This window comes from Diorhabda carinulata, chromosome X, assembly GCF_026250575.1.
Source record: "Diorhabda carinulata isolate Delta chromosome X, icDioCari1.1, whole genome shotgun sequence".
Lineage (NCBI taxonomy): Eukaryota > Metazoa > Arthropoda > Insecta > Coleoptera > Chrysomelidae > Diorhabda > Diorhabda carinulata.
The window spans coordinates 29,207,605-29,229,414 of record NC_079472.1 but is presented as its reverse complement, the minus strand read 5'-3'; the positions used below and the strand labels follow the sequence as shown (position 1 = coordinate 29,229,414).

Below are 21,810 nucleotides of genomic sequence, written 5' to 3'. Positions count from 1 at the left end.
ATATATTCCAATGTAGTTGTTTTTCAAAGGTATTGTGTCACTCTAAATATGCTTATATAGCTAAAATGGGACAGCCTGCTAAAATATGATTGATCATTTTACTAAATAACCGACACAGTCTGCATTTTTGGTTTGTGTTAGTTTTCATTATTTCAGCTCTCATGTAATTTGTTGCAATGGCACGCCATAATAAGTGCTGCAGTTTCGGCCTCAAGGTTTGGCTCTATGAGCAAGGCCTATGTCTGCTTTTGGTTTATTTATCCTTTGAAGACGCCACAAAAACTACTTTGTATCAACGGTAACGTCTTTTGTATGTTTTATTTTATCACAATTTTTTTTTAAATAAAATAAATTATCGTTTAAATTCTCAGTTTTGTGGACTCAATAATCTATGTTCATTTTCTTAAATTTATATTACAAAAAATTAATTCCCTGTAAATTGATGTGAATATTTTTGGTTAAAAGTTACTAAAAATATTTCGAGTCTTCATTTTTTGTATTCCCTCAAAAATAGTTATATTGTAGATACATTTTTTTATGTTATAGATTGTGGATTTTTTTGGGAGGTCGTTTCGGCTTTTCAGCCACTCTGCACCTATACCTAGAAGATATTTCTCATGTTATTGTTCTGTTTCAAAAATACATACATACTCCTCCCAAAGAAGGCTACTTTTAAGGTTTTTGTGTCCCACTTCCCTAGGTGTTAGTACTACTGTTTCAAGGTACTTGAGCCTCTTAGCGAAATGAGCAGGACATTTGCAGAGTAGATGTTCTGCTGTTTCCATGACTTGCTCGAGGAATCTGAAGTTGTCCTCATCTGTCACAGTAGGACTATGATATTTTTTAACAAGGCTGTCTGCTCCCTTATTTTCTGGAAGCCACATTAGGGTTACTTTGCTTTTGTTAGCTAGTGCTATTAGAGTTTGCTTATATTCCCATACTAGTTCGGACGTGCACTCAATAGCTTTTATGATCTTCAAAGCTACTTGGCTATCTGAGAGAATGTATATGTGCTTTTTAGAGAGATTTCTATCCAAACACTCCTTACCACATTTGTTTATTGCTAGCAACTCTACCTGATAAATGGTAAGTAATGTTTCTAGAGGTATGGAGAGCTTGCGTGTTGGTCTACAAATGCCCAATCCAGCTCTTTGCGCTAGCTTTGAACCTTATTTGTACCATTTCGAGCTTGCGGAAGATTGTTGTTGACCTATTATTGGCGGTCGTTAATTACCACTTTGAATGGAGTAACTTTGTCCAACATGCTCTGCATTTGGTCCATTGGTTTGTTACGGCTTTCTAGCTTTATTAGCTCTAGAATCCTTAGTTGACCTATCAGATTTCCCGGCTTTAATTTACTTTATGGATTTGCCTGTGGACGTCGCTAAATGCCTTTTTCTATACTATGAGGTGAAGAGAAGGCAGCTTCAGTCACACCTCTAAGGTTGTAGTAGGGCAATTTGACATTGCCCCTGTAATACCTGATAGTTATTATAACGTGGACATCATTTATTTTTAGTATTTTCAGCAACAGAATCTTCAAAATAGAACTCTTCTGTTGTGACTAAATGGACAACTGATATAGATGGTCTTGAATTTCCATTAAGTAATAACACAGATAACAAGATTGTAATTTTCGTTTCTTTATCGAATAACTCCTTAAGACGGGAACCACAAAGTTCTGGCGGTTGCTTTGACGATTCCAAATCACGTACTATATCATTAAACTCTTTGAATAATCAAATGTGGCTTTTCGGAATTGGAACCAGGTGTGATGTGGGCTGTTCCTCATGGACTCCCGAAGATTATTATCTTCATTATTTCCCAAAGTAATATCTTGCCAATTCAAACTTGACACAGAAAATATGGGAAACCCACTCTTGGTTTTAATTCCAATTACAACTCAAAAATACACGCAATGCTACCTGTGAACAAAAAAGAATCTAAAGAACATATTGAAAAGTGGTACGTATCAGGGCATGATTAATATTTTGCTTATTATTTGAAAATTAAAAAATGATTGCTTCAAACTGTGATAACATATTACGAAGGCTAGTGTTATCGATGAATTAATTCGAGATATTGCTTTCAAAGACTATAGTTTTCATGATATTTCTTTAAGTCTTCAATAAAGCAATTTTGATTAGTAATTAATGATGCATTTTAGACGAGAACACAATGTTGTATGTAAGACTGTGGTTAGTGTCATATATGAACCACATCTGTTAGTGTTCATGGTTCGCGTCCTTAGTGGTAGATAACCTAACTATTGCATGTTATTTTGGAAAGAATACAAACAGTTTGTACATAACTAAATACAATTTGAATTTAGTTATTGAACGCTAAGTATGTCGAAGAAAATAAGAAGGTAAATACTACAGGAATCAATGTTTAATAAATACGATCGATCACTATCCCAAATTGCAGTTCAATTAAATTGGATTCTAAAGTCACCTCCATTGTATTTATTATTCTAGTCGAATTTATTGCTTTCGTATTTGCAGATATTTAATTATTTGAAAATAATTTAATTAGGTTTTAAATATCCTGCATTTTGTTTTGATTTTTATTTTCTAATATATGTATACAATATTTATTGCACCTATGGAGCTATTTCATATGCAACATCTTCATCTTTTTCCAATGTCTGAATGTTGAAACCACATAAATATTGCCTTACTAATATCAAATTAACTTGTGAAAAACTAGATGAAGTATTAGTGTTTACATGTTTTAGATTTGTTCATTTAGATTTAAAAGGAGCTCCTCCAAAGCCATCATTCTTAGAAACAGTGAGTATTATATAATATTTATATCATAATTATTCTTGTAATAAATGTTTTCCATTTATCACGGTGACCTTGAATAAACAAGATAAATCACTTCTTTTAGTTTTTTCCTTTATTGACAACTCTGGGAGTCAAAGGGTTGTTAGTAGAATGGGAAGATAGTTTTCCCTACACTGGAGACATTCAGGACATAGGAAGCCTTGGGTCAAGTAGTGCTAGTGGTGGTCATTATATTCCAAAAGAGGCATTAGAAATTATGAAATTAGGTACTTTTTCCATAACCGTGGTGCATGATCCATTATTTTATCCACAATTGTTGTATAACCCATTGTATGTCTGCATGTTCGACCTTAGTAATACTTATCAAAAACGTCAGTGATTAATGAATCATTAATCATTGTTGTCAGATGCTTTCTTCATTTAGCTATATTATATTGTTTTGCCAAAAATCTTTGTTTTTATAATTTTAGCATGTGAAATACAACCCAATATTCTCAATTCCACTCTGTACATATGAAAAAAATTTCAAAAGTAAATTTTCCTAGATCAGACTGGAATATGTATATGTGTTTTTTAACATAATATGGTTTTTGAAACAATCTATGGGAATGAAAATACTTTCTGCAACAATATAAGTTTGGCACAAACCTGTCAACATTATTGTATGCTTAGATTTCTTAGTGTTTTAAAGTTTTATTTCAAATTATGTTGAAAAATAAACTGAAAGGAATATAGAAAATTAAAATAAATGAGACACCACCAGAAATTAGGAAAGCTGTAGAAGTTGCCTCATCAAAAAACTAATACATAGATTTTTGTAATGATTATTTTAGAGGTATAATACGACTATTATAATTTTCAATAACTCTATATTATCTATAATAGTGTTTCTAATAATGTAACAAAATTTTACAACAAAAAAACTTCAACAAAATTATTTAGTGGTCGTGGATAAAGTATAGTATTCTACTCTCATATAATGAGTTTTTATTTTTTTATTCACTCAGTGATTTACCTTGTAAACAATAACCTTCATTCTACACTCGTGGATAATATATTATTACATATGTACAGAGATATTATAATATAATTCAACCATCTATATAAAGTTTTATTGGAAAGTTGTGTGGTAAGGGCCGAATTTTGTTGAAAGGCTGGTAAACATCATGTACAATTTACATTGTTACATTTTTGTTATATACACACATATACACAATATGTTACCAATAACCTATAGAAAGTACTCAATATTCATGGGGTGAAATATTAAGTTTTATCTAAGTCATTGAAAAACATATTTGCAAGTACAGACCATGTTTTATGAAATAATATAACATAAAAAGAATTGTATTTTAGCCAAAGTACATTCTCTGATGACAATACCCTTGATTCAAACCTTTGGCCACATGGAATTTGTATTAAAACACAGTAAGTTCAAACATTTACGAGAATACAATATATCTCCAAGCTGTATATGCCCTAGTCAAGAGGATAGCTTGAACTTAATAAAAGAAATGATTGATCAAATGTTAGCGTTTCATGCAGATAGTGAATATATTCATATAGGTGCTGATGAAGTAAGTATACTTAAATTTGACTATAGCAAATTTATTATATAGAGATCACGGGGGAACACTCTATAGAATCCATAGGGTCTTCCCCCGTGATCTCTCTCTTGTATTTGGTGTTGTATTAGATGACTGAAGTGTTTTTCTCATTTTACTTCTGGTTTTTATTTCATATTTTATGAACAGTTGTAATTTTGAGGCCCTTGATGTAGCTATGGATCATCTTTAATGATGATACAAATTTAAAGATAAACTATTCAACATTATTACATATCATTATATACTGTTTTCAGGTATGGCATTTAGGTCAGTGTGAAAAATGTACTGCTAAAATGGAAATATTGAAGTACAAACAACATTCTTTATGGTTAGATCATGTAGTTGCTGTGGCACAATATGTGAGAAATAGATATCCTAATACTAAAGTTATGTTATGGGATGATATGTTTAGGAACATTGACGAAGCTATTCTAAAAGGTATCATTTTGTTATTTTGATCATATTCATTTCAATGAGAATTTTAATATTTACACATTCTGAAAGTTTATCATTTTAGATTTCTGTTATATTAGTATTAAATATTTTTTATTAGGTTTTTCTTGTATTTGCCGATCACAAATTTTATTTGGCCCCAATTTATACACTGATTGTGGCTCGTCCAGACCTAATGGATATTATCAAGTGAATATCCTAATTTAATCAATAATATGAAATAAATTGATAATCTACTTATATTGGTGATAAATATGCATGATATTACATGTACCAATGTTAATAAATTCACAGCTAATCTATAATATTACCTAATGCAGAATTTTTTATTTATTCTATTTTTGTTAAGTTAATTTTTGGTAGTCAGGAGAATGCCAGTACTAATAATTATATAAACTCTACTTATTTTTTTTTCTAGAGTACAACATAGGAGAATTAGTTGAACCAATGGTTTGGTACTATCATACTTTAGACGATTTTTTCTCTCCTAACTTATGGAACAAATATTGTAATGTATTTCCTCATCTATGGGGAGCTACTGCCTTTAAAGGAGCCACAGGTAGTCGACAGATTATGCCTATACCTTATCATCATATTCAAAACCACGAATGTTGGATTCGAGGTTTGGCTTTGTACAATGATCAAATTAAAAACTTCCATGGTTTGGTACTGACAGGGTGGTCTAGGTACGATCATTATGCAACTTTGTGTGAATTGTTGCCTTCTGGAATACCATCCTTATGTATTTGTTTATTAACTTTGGAAAACGGAAAATATTCACCAGAAATTATCCAGTAAGTATTTTTTGAACAATTTCTTATCTGTTGGTTTTTATTGATCATGATAAAAAATTGCAGTTATTAATGATACTCCTAAGAATGACATACTAATAAATACTATGGAATCTTGTTTCTGATATGATTTTTTTTATAGTAATATGCATCAAAAATCACTTCTTTTATAAATTACAGCTTATTTCGATCTTATATTTATATAAAAGTCTATCATTTTATTAAATATAATCATTTTTAGGTCAGAAATGACCTCACTAGGTTTCATTCTTCCAAACATACATATGGATGATACTACAATTGTTCCTCAATTTCCTGGTAGTCAGCTTTACATCAATATGGACTGGTTGAATCATTTCATCAGGAAATATAAAATAGAAATTGATAGTGAAAGGTTTATTTTTAATTAAATAATTTCTTCAACAATGTATCTAATAAAATTTCGATTGTAGATTCAACACATGGTTCAATCATTGGCAAAGAAATACCAAATATACAACCCCTTATCACGTCAATTCAATGAAAAGTACAATAAATTCGTAAGTGAAATTGTTTTCTATGAATTTACTACACTCCCTGGCAAATTTAACATATAATTTATTTCACTAGAATATTAAATTAAAATAGCTTAGGTTTCTTTTACTGACTTTCTTTGCTGCCTAATATTTCTAACTACTTTTTTAAAATCCAACTTTACAATAATTTTTCTAGTCGTGCGATAAATGTACATTTACTATAATGAAATAAATGGTTCATTTTAAAATCATTTTACTCAAGTCGTTGCTTAATTAAAACTTTGAATCTTACCCCTATTATTTAGAGGTATCTGGCAAGTACAAGTTACACAAATATTCTGTATCATAATCACATAATTTTTAGAACCTTAGACCTAGAAAGTTACAATTATTATAATTTATGATTCCTCCCCATCTATTATAGATGGGGAGGAATCATAAAATACTGAGACCAATCAGGACACTTTAATATTTCAAGAGCTAAGTTAAAGGTTTGTTATAATTACTTCCCTTGTGATAGAATAAGGAAATGGCATATTGAAGTTCACACTATAGTTTGGATTATTGGAATTGAAGGGAACACCAGTGATGAAAAGCAATGTTCTCAACTGCGTATTAGGATTGCCCAAGCTCTTGGAATATTTTCAAATTTTGTTTCATTCCCCCTTTCCTTCGTTATTTTTAACCTATATATTTTCTCAGGGTTCCTCTTTTAAGCAATATATACTTAGATTTTACCATGTATTTCTTGATAAACAAATGAGTTTTTTAGAATATATGTTAATTTACTGCCATTTCTTACTTTTAAGAAGGGAGGTTGCATGGGTGATCCACAGAATTAAAAAAGTTTTTAAAACTAGAACGGATTTTAAAAAACACCATGGAAGTTTCTAAATCTCTCAGTTATCTGACCAAAAATTTTGAGACTTTTGAAACAGAGATCACCTTCATCATGAGTATCAAAATAAGGAAGAATTAACTTAGAACTTTGTTCTAATAAGAGAAATTATTTTTTCCTTGATCCTTACACCTCAAATATATAGCAGTAATCAATTGAATTGTTTGTAGTTTTATTAGAATTTACTGATAGAGAAATTGAGGATATCGACAATGATTTGAAAAAAAAAAATACTAAAAATGATTTATTCTTGAATAGCAATATCATGGATTACGCGTACGAGGAAAACCCATGTAAAAAAACGCGCCTTGTATTCTATTTCGTGAGGAAACCAGTGCATCGTCATTATATAGTCGCTTTCTCAGCACTCTACTCCGAAAACGTTTGATTCTACAGAAAAATACAAGAGAGATTTTTTGTAGATAATTTAACGAAATATTTTCATAATAACTGACCTCCAAACCATTGATCGCAAGATATTTGCGACAAACTGATTTTCGTGACATTTTGACCTTTATAACTATGGAGTGTAGAGAAGGAGGAACATCTCTGGGTTAAAAAATGTGAGCTGATTTTTGATGGGAAAATAGAGGGTATTCGCTTGAATTTTACGCGCTGATTTGAAAATAACTGTATAGTAATGCTTTAAATAATGCACCGTGTTAATGAAATTAGTAGTATTAAAATAATGAAACGATTAACAAAACAGAATCTCGTTAAATTAACTATATTATTTAGCTATTTATTTGGTTTAGATAATACATATATTCTAATATGAAAAAAAAGTAGAATCATGTAACAATAATGAAATAGTATAAAAAAAACATTTTGGTTGATTAAAATAAAATATTGAATTTTATCCGTAACTAATATAATAATTATAGCGATATAATTAGATCAATAAAAATAATAGAATAATAAAAAAAATATTTCGGTTCATAAAAATAAAATATTGAACTTCATTAGCAACTAATATAATAGTTATACTCATATAAAAATATCAATAAGAATAATAAAATAATTGAAAATAAAACATTTTGGTTCATAGAAATAAAATATTGAACTCTATCCGCAACAAATATAATAATTATAGTTTTGTTAAAATATCATTGGTAATTAGCTTATGCAAGCAGGTACAGAAATATATCAAGTTCTTAATAAAAAATAAAAATCTAATAAGATATTAAGGATTGCACAGCTTTTCACATGAATATAATCAAACGTCAGTCACAACTTTGATAATTTCTTATACAGGGTGTTTAAGTGTTTAACTTCAGATCTCAATCCCATAGTACAATCAGCGCCACGTATTATCCCTACAGAATTCAGACCATATTTTAAACGTACCGTCCATAAGAGATGTTCCTCCTTCTCTACACTCCATATTTATAACTTTTTAGCCTGTATCGATGTCGTTTCTTCATAGCTTCATTACAACACGTTAATAAAGGTGTATACAAAAATTCAACTCACTAGGAATTTTTCCGCAGATAAAATGAGTGGACTATATAAGATATAATCAAGCTGCAATTAAATAAATTATTATTTATTAATTAAATAAACGAATATATAATCACGAGTATAATATTTTTAATTTAATAGCATCCTTCCTAATTTAATAAATACAAGTCCTTTTGCTATTGACTGACTAGTTCTGGCACTACTGTACTACCATAATGTAATATCAACAAAATGACTTTTCTTAATAAAAATTAGACAAGAATTGATTACAGCTTTAGTTATCATGAAGTCATGAATATAATTGTGTCATTTATTCTGTCTACTATTATTCTTAATCACGTTTTGAAAAGTATTCAAATATTCGATATTATTGAAACCTTGTCCTTATCCGGCCTCTCATAATTGAGGATTTTTTAAAAATTAAACCATATTTATTAATACGTGTACCTATAGAATAGTTAAATTAAAAGTCATAAATTTAGAATTTTCATTGGTTTGAGTATTGGAAATCGTGTTCTTACAATAATGAATGAGATTAAAAAATACATTAATTTTATATTTGTGGAGTATCAATTCCATAAAGTGATTGTTTTCTCAAATATTCCTTAAGATTAAATAATCGAAATGATTAAATAAATTTGCCGAGGAGTGTATAATCACATATTTCTACGATGTCATAAACTAAAAATTGAAAGGTAGTTTATTTATTTCCAGGCTCTTAAGCGAAATTGAGAAATTAGAAGATTTTATAACTTCATCTATACATGATATTTATTATGAACACACAGTTGAGGAATTGTATGGTACTTTGATTCATCCAATTAAAGAAAACCTCTACAAGTTGAATCAATATTGCCTTTTGCAAAATGAAGAATGTCCCACAAAACCTAAGCCAATTGATTAAAACAAGACTACACACCTGTCGTAAGCGTACCTGAGTAATTCTGAATGCATGGTTTATACTTCAATTTTCGTAGTGCATTATTAGTTATGAAATGTATTTTATATTTTTCTACAAAAATCTGTCGAGGTTATAAAAAGCCAAAGATTAAATGATATGGAGACTCTAGAGTAAAGGATTTATTTTATTTAAAAAAAAATAGGCAGTGATTACTAATTGGTATAAAAATTTGTACTTCTAATTTATTTTCGAAAGAAAATTCGTAGCAAGATCAACAGTACTCATTCAAATATATAACAGAACATTATTTGGGTGCATTAGAGAAACGTTGGTATACTTGATCCAGATATAAAGCATCACAATTTAAAATTTTACACCAGACATAAATAAAATAATAGTTTGACCTAAACTGCTATATTTAGATCTGAATTATCACGTGTTGTAGGAATTAATGTGTTATAGAAAGATACTGACCGTAAAAGAGCTACAGATCCTACACTATACCATTTTATTCGTTAGCAGGCGTTACAGATAAAAAAATCACCCACAGGTCAGTTAGCAAGTTAGATATAGCGTACATAGCATGTGGTTGCAAGCAGAAAAACATTTTGCATGAGTACAACCTTAGCTTGTTTTATAATTGAACCACAAATCCTGACTTTTGGTGATAAACTACAACCACTTCCACCAGTAGATACATCTAGTATGTTTGAAATACTATTCCCAAACAAATAGATGCATTTAAAGGGACGTTGAGATGAAATTATGGTTATCATATAACAGCCCAGATATTTCTTCTGTGAATATCAGTTTCAATTTAAAATAGGTTGATAAGAAAAAGTTCCGGATTGAGAACCAGTTATTTTGAGTTTTAAATTCGATGCTTTGCGGGCTACAAAATCTCCAGCTGAAAATAGTTGAAGGTCACACTGCTACAACTGTAAAATGAGCACTAAATTTTCCTCCACAATTTTGTAACAGTCACCTTCAATTCAGGTATCAAACAAATCAAGACTGAACTTTCTGGACACTAATGAACCAAATCAAAGCAGACGAATCTCGAATTGAAATTTTTTATTGTATTAATATTTTACTTGCTTTGTAAATGGAAGTTGCAAAGAGTCCAACTGAAGTTAATTTTAAGTCAAAATAATTGAACGTAAAATATTTATATATATTATTCTATGTGAGGTATTATTTTATGATGTTTTTTATGCTCTAGTGGAACCCAATATATTTTCTTGTCTTAGCTCTAAAGTAGAGATGTATGAGTTCCAAAATACAACCGTTACTCCAACCAAAACCCGCTTGGATATGATATTCACCACCTCCACCAAAATGACCGCTACTTTCTGCGCTGTATTTTTCAAACATAACTTTGTTTTCGTGAAAAGCTTTAATGTTTGAGTTAACCCATATATGAGCCAAGTGTTCAGCTAATTCTTGTGCTTCAGGATCTCCACTTTTTTCCAAACCTGCAAACGATATCTGGTTAGTGAGCACGTTTGATTAATAAGCTTTTGGTGATAAACTACAACCACACCCACCAGTAAATATATCTAGGTCTTGATGTAGTTGATTTTTTAATACTATTTCCAAAAAATAGATCCATCTAGAGGGATATTGAAATGAAATTGTGGTTACCAAATAACGCGTCAGATATTTCCTCTGTAAATATTTGTTGCTTCAAAATATATTTGTAAACATTTTGAATAAAGCTGAAGAGTTGAAATTATTAATTGAAAAAGCGGTATTTTCTTTTCATCAGTTAAATTGTTTGGTCATTTTGCAATCTATTATTAATTTTTTGAAGCATAATGAATGTTATGATCTTTAATTTGTACCTACTTAGGGACCGAGCATTAAAAAATTACGGTTTCATTTTAGACTGTACTAAGTTATTCATAAAAAAACCTATGGAAGTAGGATGGGCAGAGAGATGGAGGGATTTCCAGAATGCATCATTCTTTGAGGGATGTATTTTGGGAAATGCTAGTTTTTTTGTGTATGTGTATTACCTATAATAATTAAATTTTGGTAAGGTGACCAAGCGTTTGGAAAGTCCCATTGTTGACCAGTGGGAAAGAGTGATGTAGGAATACCTCCTCGGTATTGATCAATTCCCATTTTCTTTAAATATTTCACTGATCTTCGACCTTTCTCCAATCTTTGACTTTCATCGAACGCCCCTGCCCAGAGAGGGGTTAAATTGCTTGCGAAATAATATTTTCGTTGTTTTTCAAGTTTCAAGTCATAGTCGTACCTAAAATTAAGTGATTAATAGTGAAAATGGAGGAAGAGCTTTGGAAAAATTGGATGTTTTGAGAACTACATACACACTCATTATATTCAATGTAACAAATTACAAAAAAGTTCTCTTACGATCAGTGGCGTATTTTACCAGACTCTGAAGACGATAACTTAGTTATCGAAACGCATGTCAGACAGTGTAATTGAGTGTTGGTGTAGTGGTAGTGTAAACAGTGTGTTTAGTATGAATATCATCAATGGTTCCAACTTAGTTAGGGGCGATTGAAATGGACCCTCACACTCTGCCTATCGAATGCGATGTCATTAGACTTAGGATTTTAGCTTATTTTTGAAATAAAATAAAAAAGTAAAGCCCGTTGGTAATGCTATAATAAAATAATGTGTAATTTTATTTAAATTTCTTATTTATTTATCCTGGCTGAAGAACAATAATTTAAAATTTCTACCAAATAAAGAGATTTTGAAACACTGTTGGTTTTAGGTGTAGTATTTCAAGAGGGAGAAAGCAAAGGCATGGAATATTATGAGCTTTAAGAAGAACTACAACTTTTGGTACCTAATTTACCAATTTCTATTGAAGACTTCAATCACATTATTTAATAAATAATTACAAACAAATTGGAATATTCCTATCCTAATGTTTGTATGTATATATGGAGTTGGTGTCTCGTATACACTGCTACCATAAGGATCTATTGTGTCCTTTATTGTTTCGATACTGGAGGACCCAGTGTTTATAGCTGATCAATTAATACAATTCCTTTCAAAAATTCTAGATATAGGATGGCTGTAACTGCTAGAGATCTTCGTCTTCTAAGTCTAGCGCTCCCAGGTGTAGAGCTCTGGAGTTGATTAGTGTTTCACACTTAGAGAGAATGCGGATAGAATTTTCGTCCTTTGTGCAATAAAATCTGCACGCCGCATTACCTGCTAGGCATAGCGTCTCAGGTGTTTGTTGATGCGACAGTGCCCCGATAGAACTCTTGTTAGTATTCGTAGATTGTTCTTACTTAGGTTGCTACATTCAGAAGATCTTCTCTGGTTACAGTTTTCTAGGAGAGTCTTTACCTACCTCAGTAGGTTGGCCCAATAATTGGTTTTGTTCCTATCTACCATCCTTTTCAGTACTTTTTCTATTGGCTGCCACCACAGAAGGGTTAGGGTCCCATGAAGGGCTTATCTGTTCCTGCTTTAGCGAGAATAAAACGGCCATAAAGCATCTGCTGTTCATTTAGTTAACCATGATGCTGCAATTGGTGCCTTTGCTACTTCCATAAAGTGGGCACAAGAAAATGATGTTTCCGCAAATGATATTGTTGTTTTAAAGGGGCTTCAAGAGAATGTGTCGTTTCAAGCCAAGAAGCAAAAGAAAATTAACAGTTCCTTTACTCTAATGGAATAGTCCACTTTACAGAATTTTTAAAACGTCATTTTTTAAAAGAGACAACTCTTTTTGTCTGTAATATGTACTTTTTACTTAAAAATAAACCTCGACTTCTTTTGTACTTTTTCTGTATTCTTGTATCATTTTCTATTAATACGGTACAAACCTAATCTGATATCTTTTGGATTAACGAGTCTACTGTTTTTGTAAAATGGTACGCTCTGATATACACTCTCTTGTGAAATCATATATCTACAATCTCTAGAAAATCATGATCATCTTCAAATATGTCTTCTGCAACTTTTACTGTTGCTATTTTTTGAATTCTTCCAACACAGTAAACCAAAAATAATGTCTTATTACTTATGAGAACAGAGACACTCAAGATTACCTGAATTATAGGTTAGAAACTGTTTATCTAAAAATTAAATCAGCTTAAGCTCCCGATTTAGGGGTATAATTTAATGATAATTTAAAGACTTTTAAACTTGGTTCAACACACTGTGCAATTCAAAAAACGCAAGTAAGCCAATGCTAAGATTTAAACCATTGTTAACCTTACGGTGCAAGTGACAATAATTATTGTAGTTCTCATGAAGAAGCAAAAAATGAAATTGAATAAAAGTGTAAATTAAAAATGTAATTGGTTTTTTTACGGTTTAAGTTAAGATTGAGTATCTTGAAGTTGATTTACCAAGTGCCATCTTCCTCATTCCAGAGAATATTTTCTATAGCTAATTTCCAACGTTCCATGCAATCAAGATAAAATTTCGCCATTTGGTCATTTTGCAATATAAGATTGAATTTGTACATTACATTGAACGCTTTGTAGAGAAATGCATTCAAATCTGCGGGGATGTTCCTTCTTGTATTAATATAAGTTAGATTTCCCGTTGGGTAACCTTTTTTGTCAAAAAGCCATCGGCTACTGAAGTCCCAACCGCTTTCAGCGCCTCCTTTTAAATCCGTGTAACATTCATACTACAAAATTATTTTCATATATTTACAAATTATATTGGTTCTGTTGCATATATATTTTATTTGGCCTATGAAACGTTTTTTAAAGGCAAATTTTTAAAAACGAATTTATTATAACAAAAATTGAAAAATTTAAGATGTAATATGAAATTTACAACAAATTCGACAGATTCTGACCTTATATTTCCACCATTTGTTTTAATAAATTTGTTTTTTGACTTAGGTAAAAAATAATATAAGGGTTTTTCCAGAACTATGTTCGGGCTAAACCGATCTGAATATTCGGAAACTAACCCGATACGCCTTCACCGTTGTGAATATAGGGTTGTTCCAGAACTATGATCGGGTTAAGCCGATCTCGATGTTCAGAAACTAACCCGAATCGCGTTTACTGTTTTTCGGAAACTAATCGAGTTAAACGGGGGGTACCTAGTCCTTTCTACCCTAGCAGAATTAGGTTTGATTTTAAATTGAAGTCACACATGGTTAGTTTTGTTTTGCGCATAAAGTACGACAATTGGAGCAGCTGTTCTGCTCTTGAAAAATCATTTTTTTTCGGTTTTTAGTGGGATGCAAATAGAAAATTTTACATATTTAGATGGTACAAATTCAAATACTATTTACTATTTACTTCTTGATTCAAGTAAAAGCTTCATTTTTATGCCAAAAGTATACTTTTCACTATTTTGGGGGTACAAATTATTTAATAGTATTTTTCTGGTAGTATAAATAAAAACTGACGAGTTGTTCCGTTTGTTAATATTTTGATCAACTTTAAAAATTATTAATTCCCCTTGGGTAAGAACTTCGTATCATGCCGAGATTGCTTGGAATAACTCAGAGCTTGAATTGACACCTAGAACCAACCTAACATTACCCAACTTAAGCTAAAAAATTGTTTCTTATTATTTACAATCTCACAAATTATTCAAGTCCTTAATTTCAATTAACAAGTCTTGGAAATTCTATCTATTTCAAAGTTATTGCACCAATGTCGTCTATGGAAGTATGCACGATTGGTCACTTTAAAGTTGAGTGTTCTACTTAAGGTTACGCAATGTCAAGCACCTTTATCAATTTGGCTATGTATGTGTAAAGTGATATTGCAAGTTAAAAGATAATTATAATTCTAATTTTATAAATTTTTGCTTTTGCGTGCTAAGAATACTTATTTTTATTATTGTATTAACGGATTTGATAAGCCCAGAGTACATTATAATAGTCAAAAAATCACATTGACAAAGCTCAACCATCAGTTGTTTTAGCAATTATATATTCCATATTTAGAGTCCTTACCCCTACCCCATATTACATACCAAATATTATCAACATCCGTCACTGGAATGATACGGAAGTTTAGCCTCCCGTTGTATCATAATCTATGATTAGTTCTCATGAGCAGCAAATTGAATGGGTTTGACTGGGCTTGCGATTTTTGGCATTTCAACATATAATACATAATTTGGACGACACTAGTTAATTTTTCTTCAATTAATCTATCTTCTCCTACGTAATAGTGAATAGATATACTATACTTTTACAATGACCCAAAAAGAAGGATTTACGTTACAGATGTTGAATAATATCGTTCTCTCTGAGATGTTGATCCTAGTTGTTAACTGCAACAGGTTATTGCCGACTCTAACCACCAAAAGGAAGTTTTAAACATTTGGTTTCAAACAACAACATAGATTTTTAGTAAAGCTTCAATTATAATCGAAACAATCCCATTACGAGTATTCATCATCATGTTACCTTGTAACATGTTCTAATATGTATAAACGGTATAAATTCACAAAATGTTTAATAATTGTGCTAAAAAAGGTCACTTCTTCGCAACTTCACAAATATTCGGTGGAAACATTAGAGAAAACTGCAGGATCATATGAATTTCTGCCAAACTGGTGTCGTGAGTAAAAAATTTGGAAAGAACAATCGCTATCGCAAACAAAAATTTAAAAACAAATCCATGATTTCAAGTGGTAACTGTTAGAAAATTGGTTGAACGTAGTGATCTCTTAAACCATACCATACTGTAGAACTGAACACGTGAAAAAATTATCTCCTCTCTTGGTACCATGAATTATTGGAGCAAATGTTTGATAGACGTTATCGGAAAGAATTAATAATTTACTGACCGTGCTTGTGCTAACATCGACGCTGATCTGCACTCAGATCACCCAAAGAGGTCGCCGAAAACGAAGTAGCAGAGAATTCAAAGATACAGAGGGAACGTTTGGGATTTATTTTAAATGGTCGTTTCTGTATTAGAAAGCTGTTTTCAAGGTGTACAAAAATGAGATTAGAAACCAACAACAACAGATGAGAATGTCCATTAAATAAATATTAAGAAATGTTCTTGTCAACAATTATCTACTCGTGTGAATTAACTGACAAATGCTAATTCTAAGCTTGACCTAAACATGTAACAACAGTGCAATGAAGAAATGTTTCTTTATTATTACGACCCTATTATATTACTTCCAAATGCCAGAAAAAATGCAAAGATACGATGTCTCTTTCCCATCTTATAATTTAAACTCCAACTATAAGTTATCGTTGGTTAACTTACAAGATCTGTTTAGTTTTGATAGTATTTGCGCGTCTATTCTTATATAACCATGAACAAAATAAATATAAACACATTTCTCACCCTTTCTTCCTCAGATTTCAATAGTAAGCAAGTTTCAATATCTTCTAAATATGATTCGGGTCTGGGAGTATCACTTTCTGAATCGTAATGAGCTAGTTCGTACTGTTTTCCGTCTTTGGTTATCTTAGCGAGTCTTTTATTTAACCAAAACTGTATTTCTTTGTCTAGAGTGTTTATATTTTGTCTAATGAACTCAAAGTCTTTAGAAAATTTTACGTAATCGGCTACCATAAGGCTTAAAAGTGGTGGTTGGGATCTATTCAAATAATATATTCTACCCCCATTGGGTATAAAACCAAACCTGAAATATAATATGAAAATAATATTCAATTAAAGGAAAAACTTTTCTAAATTCAATATGTGTTAGTATTTTCAATAAAATCTGCCGTATCGTGTTCATATAAGCAATGCCGGTCGATGAAACATGGATTTAGGACCAACGCATTAACATTAAATTTTATTTTGCTTGCTTACGACTCTTTCTATAGTAATAATGTAGTAACTTCGAAGACTTTTCACAAGTGTTATGTGTGATTTAAAACTGAAATTTGCGAATTAAGAAAAAGGAATATTAGGGACGTCCGTCGATTTCAAAAGCAAATAAAAATCAAGAAACACTAGAGAAACTTGCTCGTTAAAATGCGCCACTGACTATTCGAGAGTTTATTGAAGACGTAAGATCCCGGTAGCATTTTAACAGATAATTTGCAAATGAGACGAGTGAATACCAAATTTTTCTTTCGATACTCAAGTTTTTGGTCGTTCATATCCGTTTCACACACCAGATTCAGCACTATGTTGACTCATGGCTCGTCACCAAAAATAAAAAACATTCTGCAAGGGAAACGTTTTGTCACAATCTCTTGTTGAGATGACGACAACAAAGCATTCATTTCGAGAGAAGCCGAAGAGAAGCAACATATTACAGGCAGCTTCACACATTCATCCGTTTCATACAAAATAGCTTGTAGTCAGCGTTCACATTTATTATAACTTTTCATTAAAGAAAGTAACAAAGTCAATGAAATACTTACCTTTCAACCATAGAGAGTAAGTTTTGAACTAAGCCCTTCGCTGTTTCCAACATATCACTAAGGAGTAGTCCTTTCAAGATCCAATATGAATCCCAATAATAGTATTCTTTGAACCTTCCGCCTGGGATAATGAAAGGATGCTCAACTGGGATCAACGAGTGAGTTTCTGGATGATCGAAAACATGATACGAAACTTTCCTCGTTAAAGTTGGCCATATATTAATAATATTTTGTGCGAACACACGTATCACTGGATCCTGAATTTCTTTAATGATTTTCGGTTCTTTTTTAAAATCTCGTGGAAACCATTCTTCCAATTCGCCGATAGACTTGAAATTTTCGAAAACGAATTTTTGTATCTGATCCCTAGATGGATTGTCATCGTTTTCATTCATCATAGTTTGGAATTTCTGTAGAGTTTCGTTAACAGGATTAATCATTACCATATCCACGAATGTTTTTGAATCGTTGAATATTTTTGCAGTTTGCACTACGTGAAGAAGATCTCCTTGGCAGTAAACCGGACTGTGACATGACTGTTTGTGTTGTGCAAAAATAAGTTGAAGTATAGTTAAGAAAGTTACTGAGCATAGAATCAATTTCATAATTTCTGAAATAAAAGATATTTTGATGAATACCATATAGTTCTTTCAATCAAAAACATTGTTCATTCCAATCTCTTTTTTTAATTTATGTTTTTTTCAGTATGATAATTCCCAACATTTTCGATCTTTTATATTATTTCTATTATTATCAAAGTACAAAATAATTTCAACAAATGGCTAAAGCTAACATAATATGATTTTGCAAAATATCGCATCATGTCTGCCACCAATCAAAATTAATCCTTATTTTTAGAGAGAGAGGGAGAGATTCGTTGGAACATTTATAGGTAGGATGAGGAAAATTTTTTTATTGGAGGAAGTTGGCCCGGATATAGGAATTGTTCCTCTGCAGGGCTAGGGCTGTGAAGGTTGCGTGGTGTTGTGTTTGCCGTCCTGGCTGGAAAAGAGAAAAAGCGAACGACCATTGGCCAGAAGAAAACGAAAAGAGAGCTCTGGTGTCAGTAAAAACGGCTCTTCTCGTTTTGGGAATATATATATTTTTTTATTTGAAATTTAGTGGGGGCGAGCGGAAACAACTACGGCTGCGTTATTCCCTATCATCGGCCATGTGACTGGAGCCGGTTCGTATGGAGGTCTTCGTATGCTGTTGCTAGCAGCCGGAGGGTCGGATAGGGAAGTTTCCTCTTGGGCTTTCTGGCGAGGGGCCGTCTTTCGGTGAGCTAGGGGGTTTCTTTGGCAGCGGAGTTGTTTCATTCGATGGTATGAATCACATAGCGGATATGGGGGTCATTTAGACGGCTTCGGATTGGGAAATCCTTTTTTCTTCGGCTTCCAAATATCTACTCCTTCAGTAGTTCTTTGGAATTGTTTGTCTCCAAAGGCGCCCACCAGCAGCATTTATGAGATATAGATTTGGACAGTGATCTGGTTCATGTTTCATTGATTGTTTAGCGAAATGTAACTAATTTTCTCCCTAGAATTGCATCTAAGATGCAATTAAGTTGGAAAACTGATAAAGTGGGAAATGCAAGCTCTTACATAGAACAATTGCAAGTAGTGCAGCTCCATGTCAAGCTAAGTACCAGCTGTAATCAAATAATGAAGTGAATGCATTTTTATGACAAATATTTGAGTCGCAATGTTGTTTTCCTAATCAACCAAAAGCTGTATTTTTTCTTTAGTAATTGAACGAGTTATTCTGTTTTTTAATACTCCACTACCGAATTCTGTTCTAGATAAACTATTTGTTTTACTCTTCCCTATAAAAAATCCATTATTCTGAGGTCTGTGGATCTAGCATGTGAACTTCATTCTCCCAAATCATCTTCCACCAAACTGATTGTTTAGCCAATCAGTAATCTTTTGTGTATAATGAGATAGGCAGCCGTTATGTTGAGAAAATGAGTTTGTCGAATATTTAAAGAAAGTTTGTCAATAAATCTTTGCAGATTTTCTAAGTAAGTAAGCTGATTTATGGATGTGTGCATTCATACTATCCGTACGTGAAGTTTGTCTCTTTACTAGCTCATTCAATTAACCTGGATCCACAGACCAACCACGTCCTCCTCGAGAGTAGTATAGAGTGTAGTGGACCCTTTACTCAACAGATAAGATCTGTTCTAATCCGATTCCATGTATGAGTTCACACGAGTAAACTGTGAATGAAATTACAGTGAGAATTAGGTGTTAATAGGCACGACTATTCCTATCCACTTCACTAACTGAACAGTGATTTAACATTGTTTTTAAGTAAAATTGGGTGATAATTTTGAAATCAGAAATATTTTCATTAATATTTGAATTATAATAAATATCATTTAAAAGACTTACTACTTGTTTTAATAGAATTTTGGGATGTTTTACATGATGCTATTTTAGATGTTATTGATGAAATTTAAATACGACATTTGTTGACAATTCCTTCACATGACATGAAATAGGAGATATAGAAATAGGAAAGAGAGAGAAATAGAATATCAATGTCAATTTTGGTTATTTTCATGTAATATTTGAGAAGCCCCGAAACAGAAAAAGGTGTAGAAATTTTATATAGTTTCTCTAATACCGTTGACAGCCATCAATATGTATTTATAAAAGTTGTTTTTATATATTTAAAACTTAGTATTTCAGTTACATGGTCTGCTATTTTGGATAACTAAGTATCAAAATATCTAAAAGGACTAATATCAAAAATTTTTTCTACGTTCATGCAATAAACACAACTTTATTGAACTATATTTACTGGATATAATGAAGAGTAGAATAATATCTATATTATTTCCGGCAACACAGATCGTAGAAATAACCTACGAGGTAAGGTTATAAAATAACGAGACTGGTTACGCAAAAGGGTTTGTAGGATTCTAAAAATTATTCTACATTCGAATGCTCCCCTTCAATATACTCCCCTCCCTTCGCCAAACACCTTTCCATACATTTTTTTCATTGATCTAAGTAGTACTGGAAGGCTTCTTTGGTGAGTGCCTTTGGGAGTTCTGCCGTTTTTTGCTTTACCGCTTCCATCGACTCAAATCGGGTCTCTTTTAAAGCAGATATTTTCCTAGCCTTTCAAGGAAATCTGAGCAGAACCGTTGACGTTGATGTTTCGCCCAGTTTGCACATCAACGCCGATGTACTATTGCTCTAATCTGTCATTATAGTTGCGTTTATTTAGAAAATGCCAAAATTAGGTACAAATTAGGTTTCAAGTTAAAAAATTACAGGTGCTCTGTAATATTCACAGTAACGAAATACTCAAATTTGCGGTGCTAAGAAAACGTGATGCTAGCAACGCAATGAACCTAACCTAACCTAAACTAACTCAACCCAACCTAACCTTAGCCAATACTTTTTCGTTAATGTTATTTCTCGTACGACTCCTACTTTCATAATACTCACTATTACTACTTTGATACAATTTTTGTGTGTTACACCTCGGACGGCTTCTATTTTCATAACACCTTTTTTCAATTCAATACCTCAACAATTAATCTATTGTAATTATTTTCATTGCGTTGCCAGCATCACGTTTTTCTAGCACCGCACCGTTGCTGTGAAAATTACAGAGCACCTAATTTTTGTACTTAGCACCTAATTTTGACATTTTCTAAATGCAATTTCCCGACTTTGCGTTGCTAGCGAAACGAAGCTAGTTCTAAAAATGTCAGTCAAACATTAATTTTGACAATTAAACAAAGTTTAATAATGAGTAATATTATTGAAAAAATAGATGATAGTGATGAATTAGAATTTGTTGGGATCCCATCAGAAGTTAATGAAATAGCTAATACAACTTCATTAAACTTATTACCTAGTAAATCAAGAAAACTTTATGGAATTCGTTATAATCGTTTTAAAGAGTTGTGCTTCGATAAAAAAGTTGTAAATCTTTCCAAAAAGATCGAAATATATTAAACCCTCATCACTTTGGTCTCAGTCCTCAATGGTGAGAGCTTGCCTTTCTACAAAAGAAATATTAATATTCAAACTTACAAAAAAATATCTATGAA

The 21,810-nt window shown here is 31.7% G+C and overlaps 2 protein-coding genes across 7 annotated transcripts; one reads left to right on the top strand and one right to left on the bottom strand.

The window, feature by feature from the left end:
* Window positions 1-1,289: 1,289 nt before the first annotated feature.
* LOC130902424 (hexosaminidase D-like) lies at window positions 1,290-9,614 on the top strand. 6 transcript variants are annotated; one of them, XM_057814564.1, is made up of 10 exons: window positions 1,290-1,965; window positions 2,168-2,368; window positions 2,738-2,792; window positions 2,893-3,055; window positions 4,146-4,366; window positions 4,651-4,834; window positions 5,268-5,643; window positions 5,882-6,034; window positions 6,093-6,179; window positions 9,214-9,590. In XM_057814564.1, the coding sequence occupies exons 2-10, from the start codon at window positions 2,349-2,351 to the stop codon at window positions 9,416-9,418; spliced, it is 1,464 nt and encodes a 487-aa protein (XP_057670547.1). In that variant the 5' UTR covers window positions 1,290-1,965; window positions 2,168-2,348; the 3' UTR covers window positions 9,419-9,590. The 6 variants fall into 6 exon arrangements, with proteins under 6 accessions (XP_057670547.1, XP_057670550.1, XP_057670552.1 ...); XM_057814567.1 differs by having other exon boundaries at window positions 2,722-2,792; window positions 9,214-9,496; XM_057814566.1 differs by having other exon boundaries at window positions 1,292-1,965; window positions 9,229-9,614.
* Window positions 7,765-20,226, bottom strand: LOC130902423 (trehalase-like). The gene is made up of 6 exons (XM_057814563.1): window positions 20,132-20,226; window positions 17,736-18,345; window positions 16,702-17,002; window positions 13,765-14,051; window positions 11,434-11,678; window positions 7,765-10,890 (listed from the first exon to the last, which is right to left on the bottom strand). Exons 2-6 carry the CDS (start codon window positions 18,338-18,340, stop codon window positions 10,634-10,636), a joined length of 1,695 nt encoding a protein of 564 aa, XP_057670546.1. The 5' UTR covers window positions 18,341-18,345; window positions 20,132-20,226; the 3' UTR covers window positions 7,765-10,633.
* Window positions 20,227-21,810: the final 1,584 nt, after the last annotated feature.

Excerpts from the sequence above, each read along its gene's own strand:
- LOC130902424 (XM_057814564.1), top strand. The coding sequence starts at position 2,349 with ATGTCGAAGAAAATAAGAAG. Across the intron at positions 3,056-4,145 it reads ATTAGAAATTATGAAATTAG|CCAAAGTACATTCTCTGATG; the intron begins GTACTTTTTCCA and ends ATTGTATTTTAG. Across the intron at positions 6,180-9,213 it reads ATGAAAAGTACAATAAATTC|TTTATTTATTTCCAGGCTCT; the intron begins GTAAGTGAAATT and ends ATTGAAAGGTAG.
- LOC130902423 (XM_057814563.1), bottom strand. The coding sequence starts at position 18,340 with ATGAAATTGATTCTATGCTCAGTAACTTTCTTAACTATACTTCAACTT. Across the intron at positions 14,052-16,701 it reads TGAAATCTGAGGAAGAAAGG|TATGAATGTTACACGGATTT; the intron begins GTGAGAAATGTG and ends ATAATTTTGTAG. Across the intron at positions 10,891-11,433 it reads CCAAAATTTAATTATTATAG|GTTTGGAAAAAAGTGGAGAT; the intron begins GTAATACACATA and ends TATCGTTTGCAG.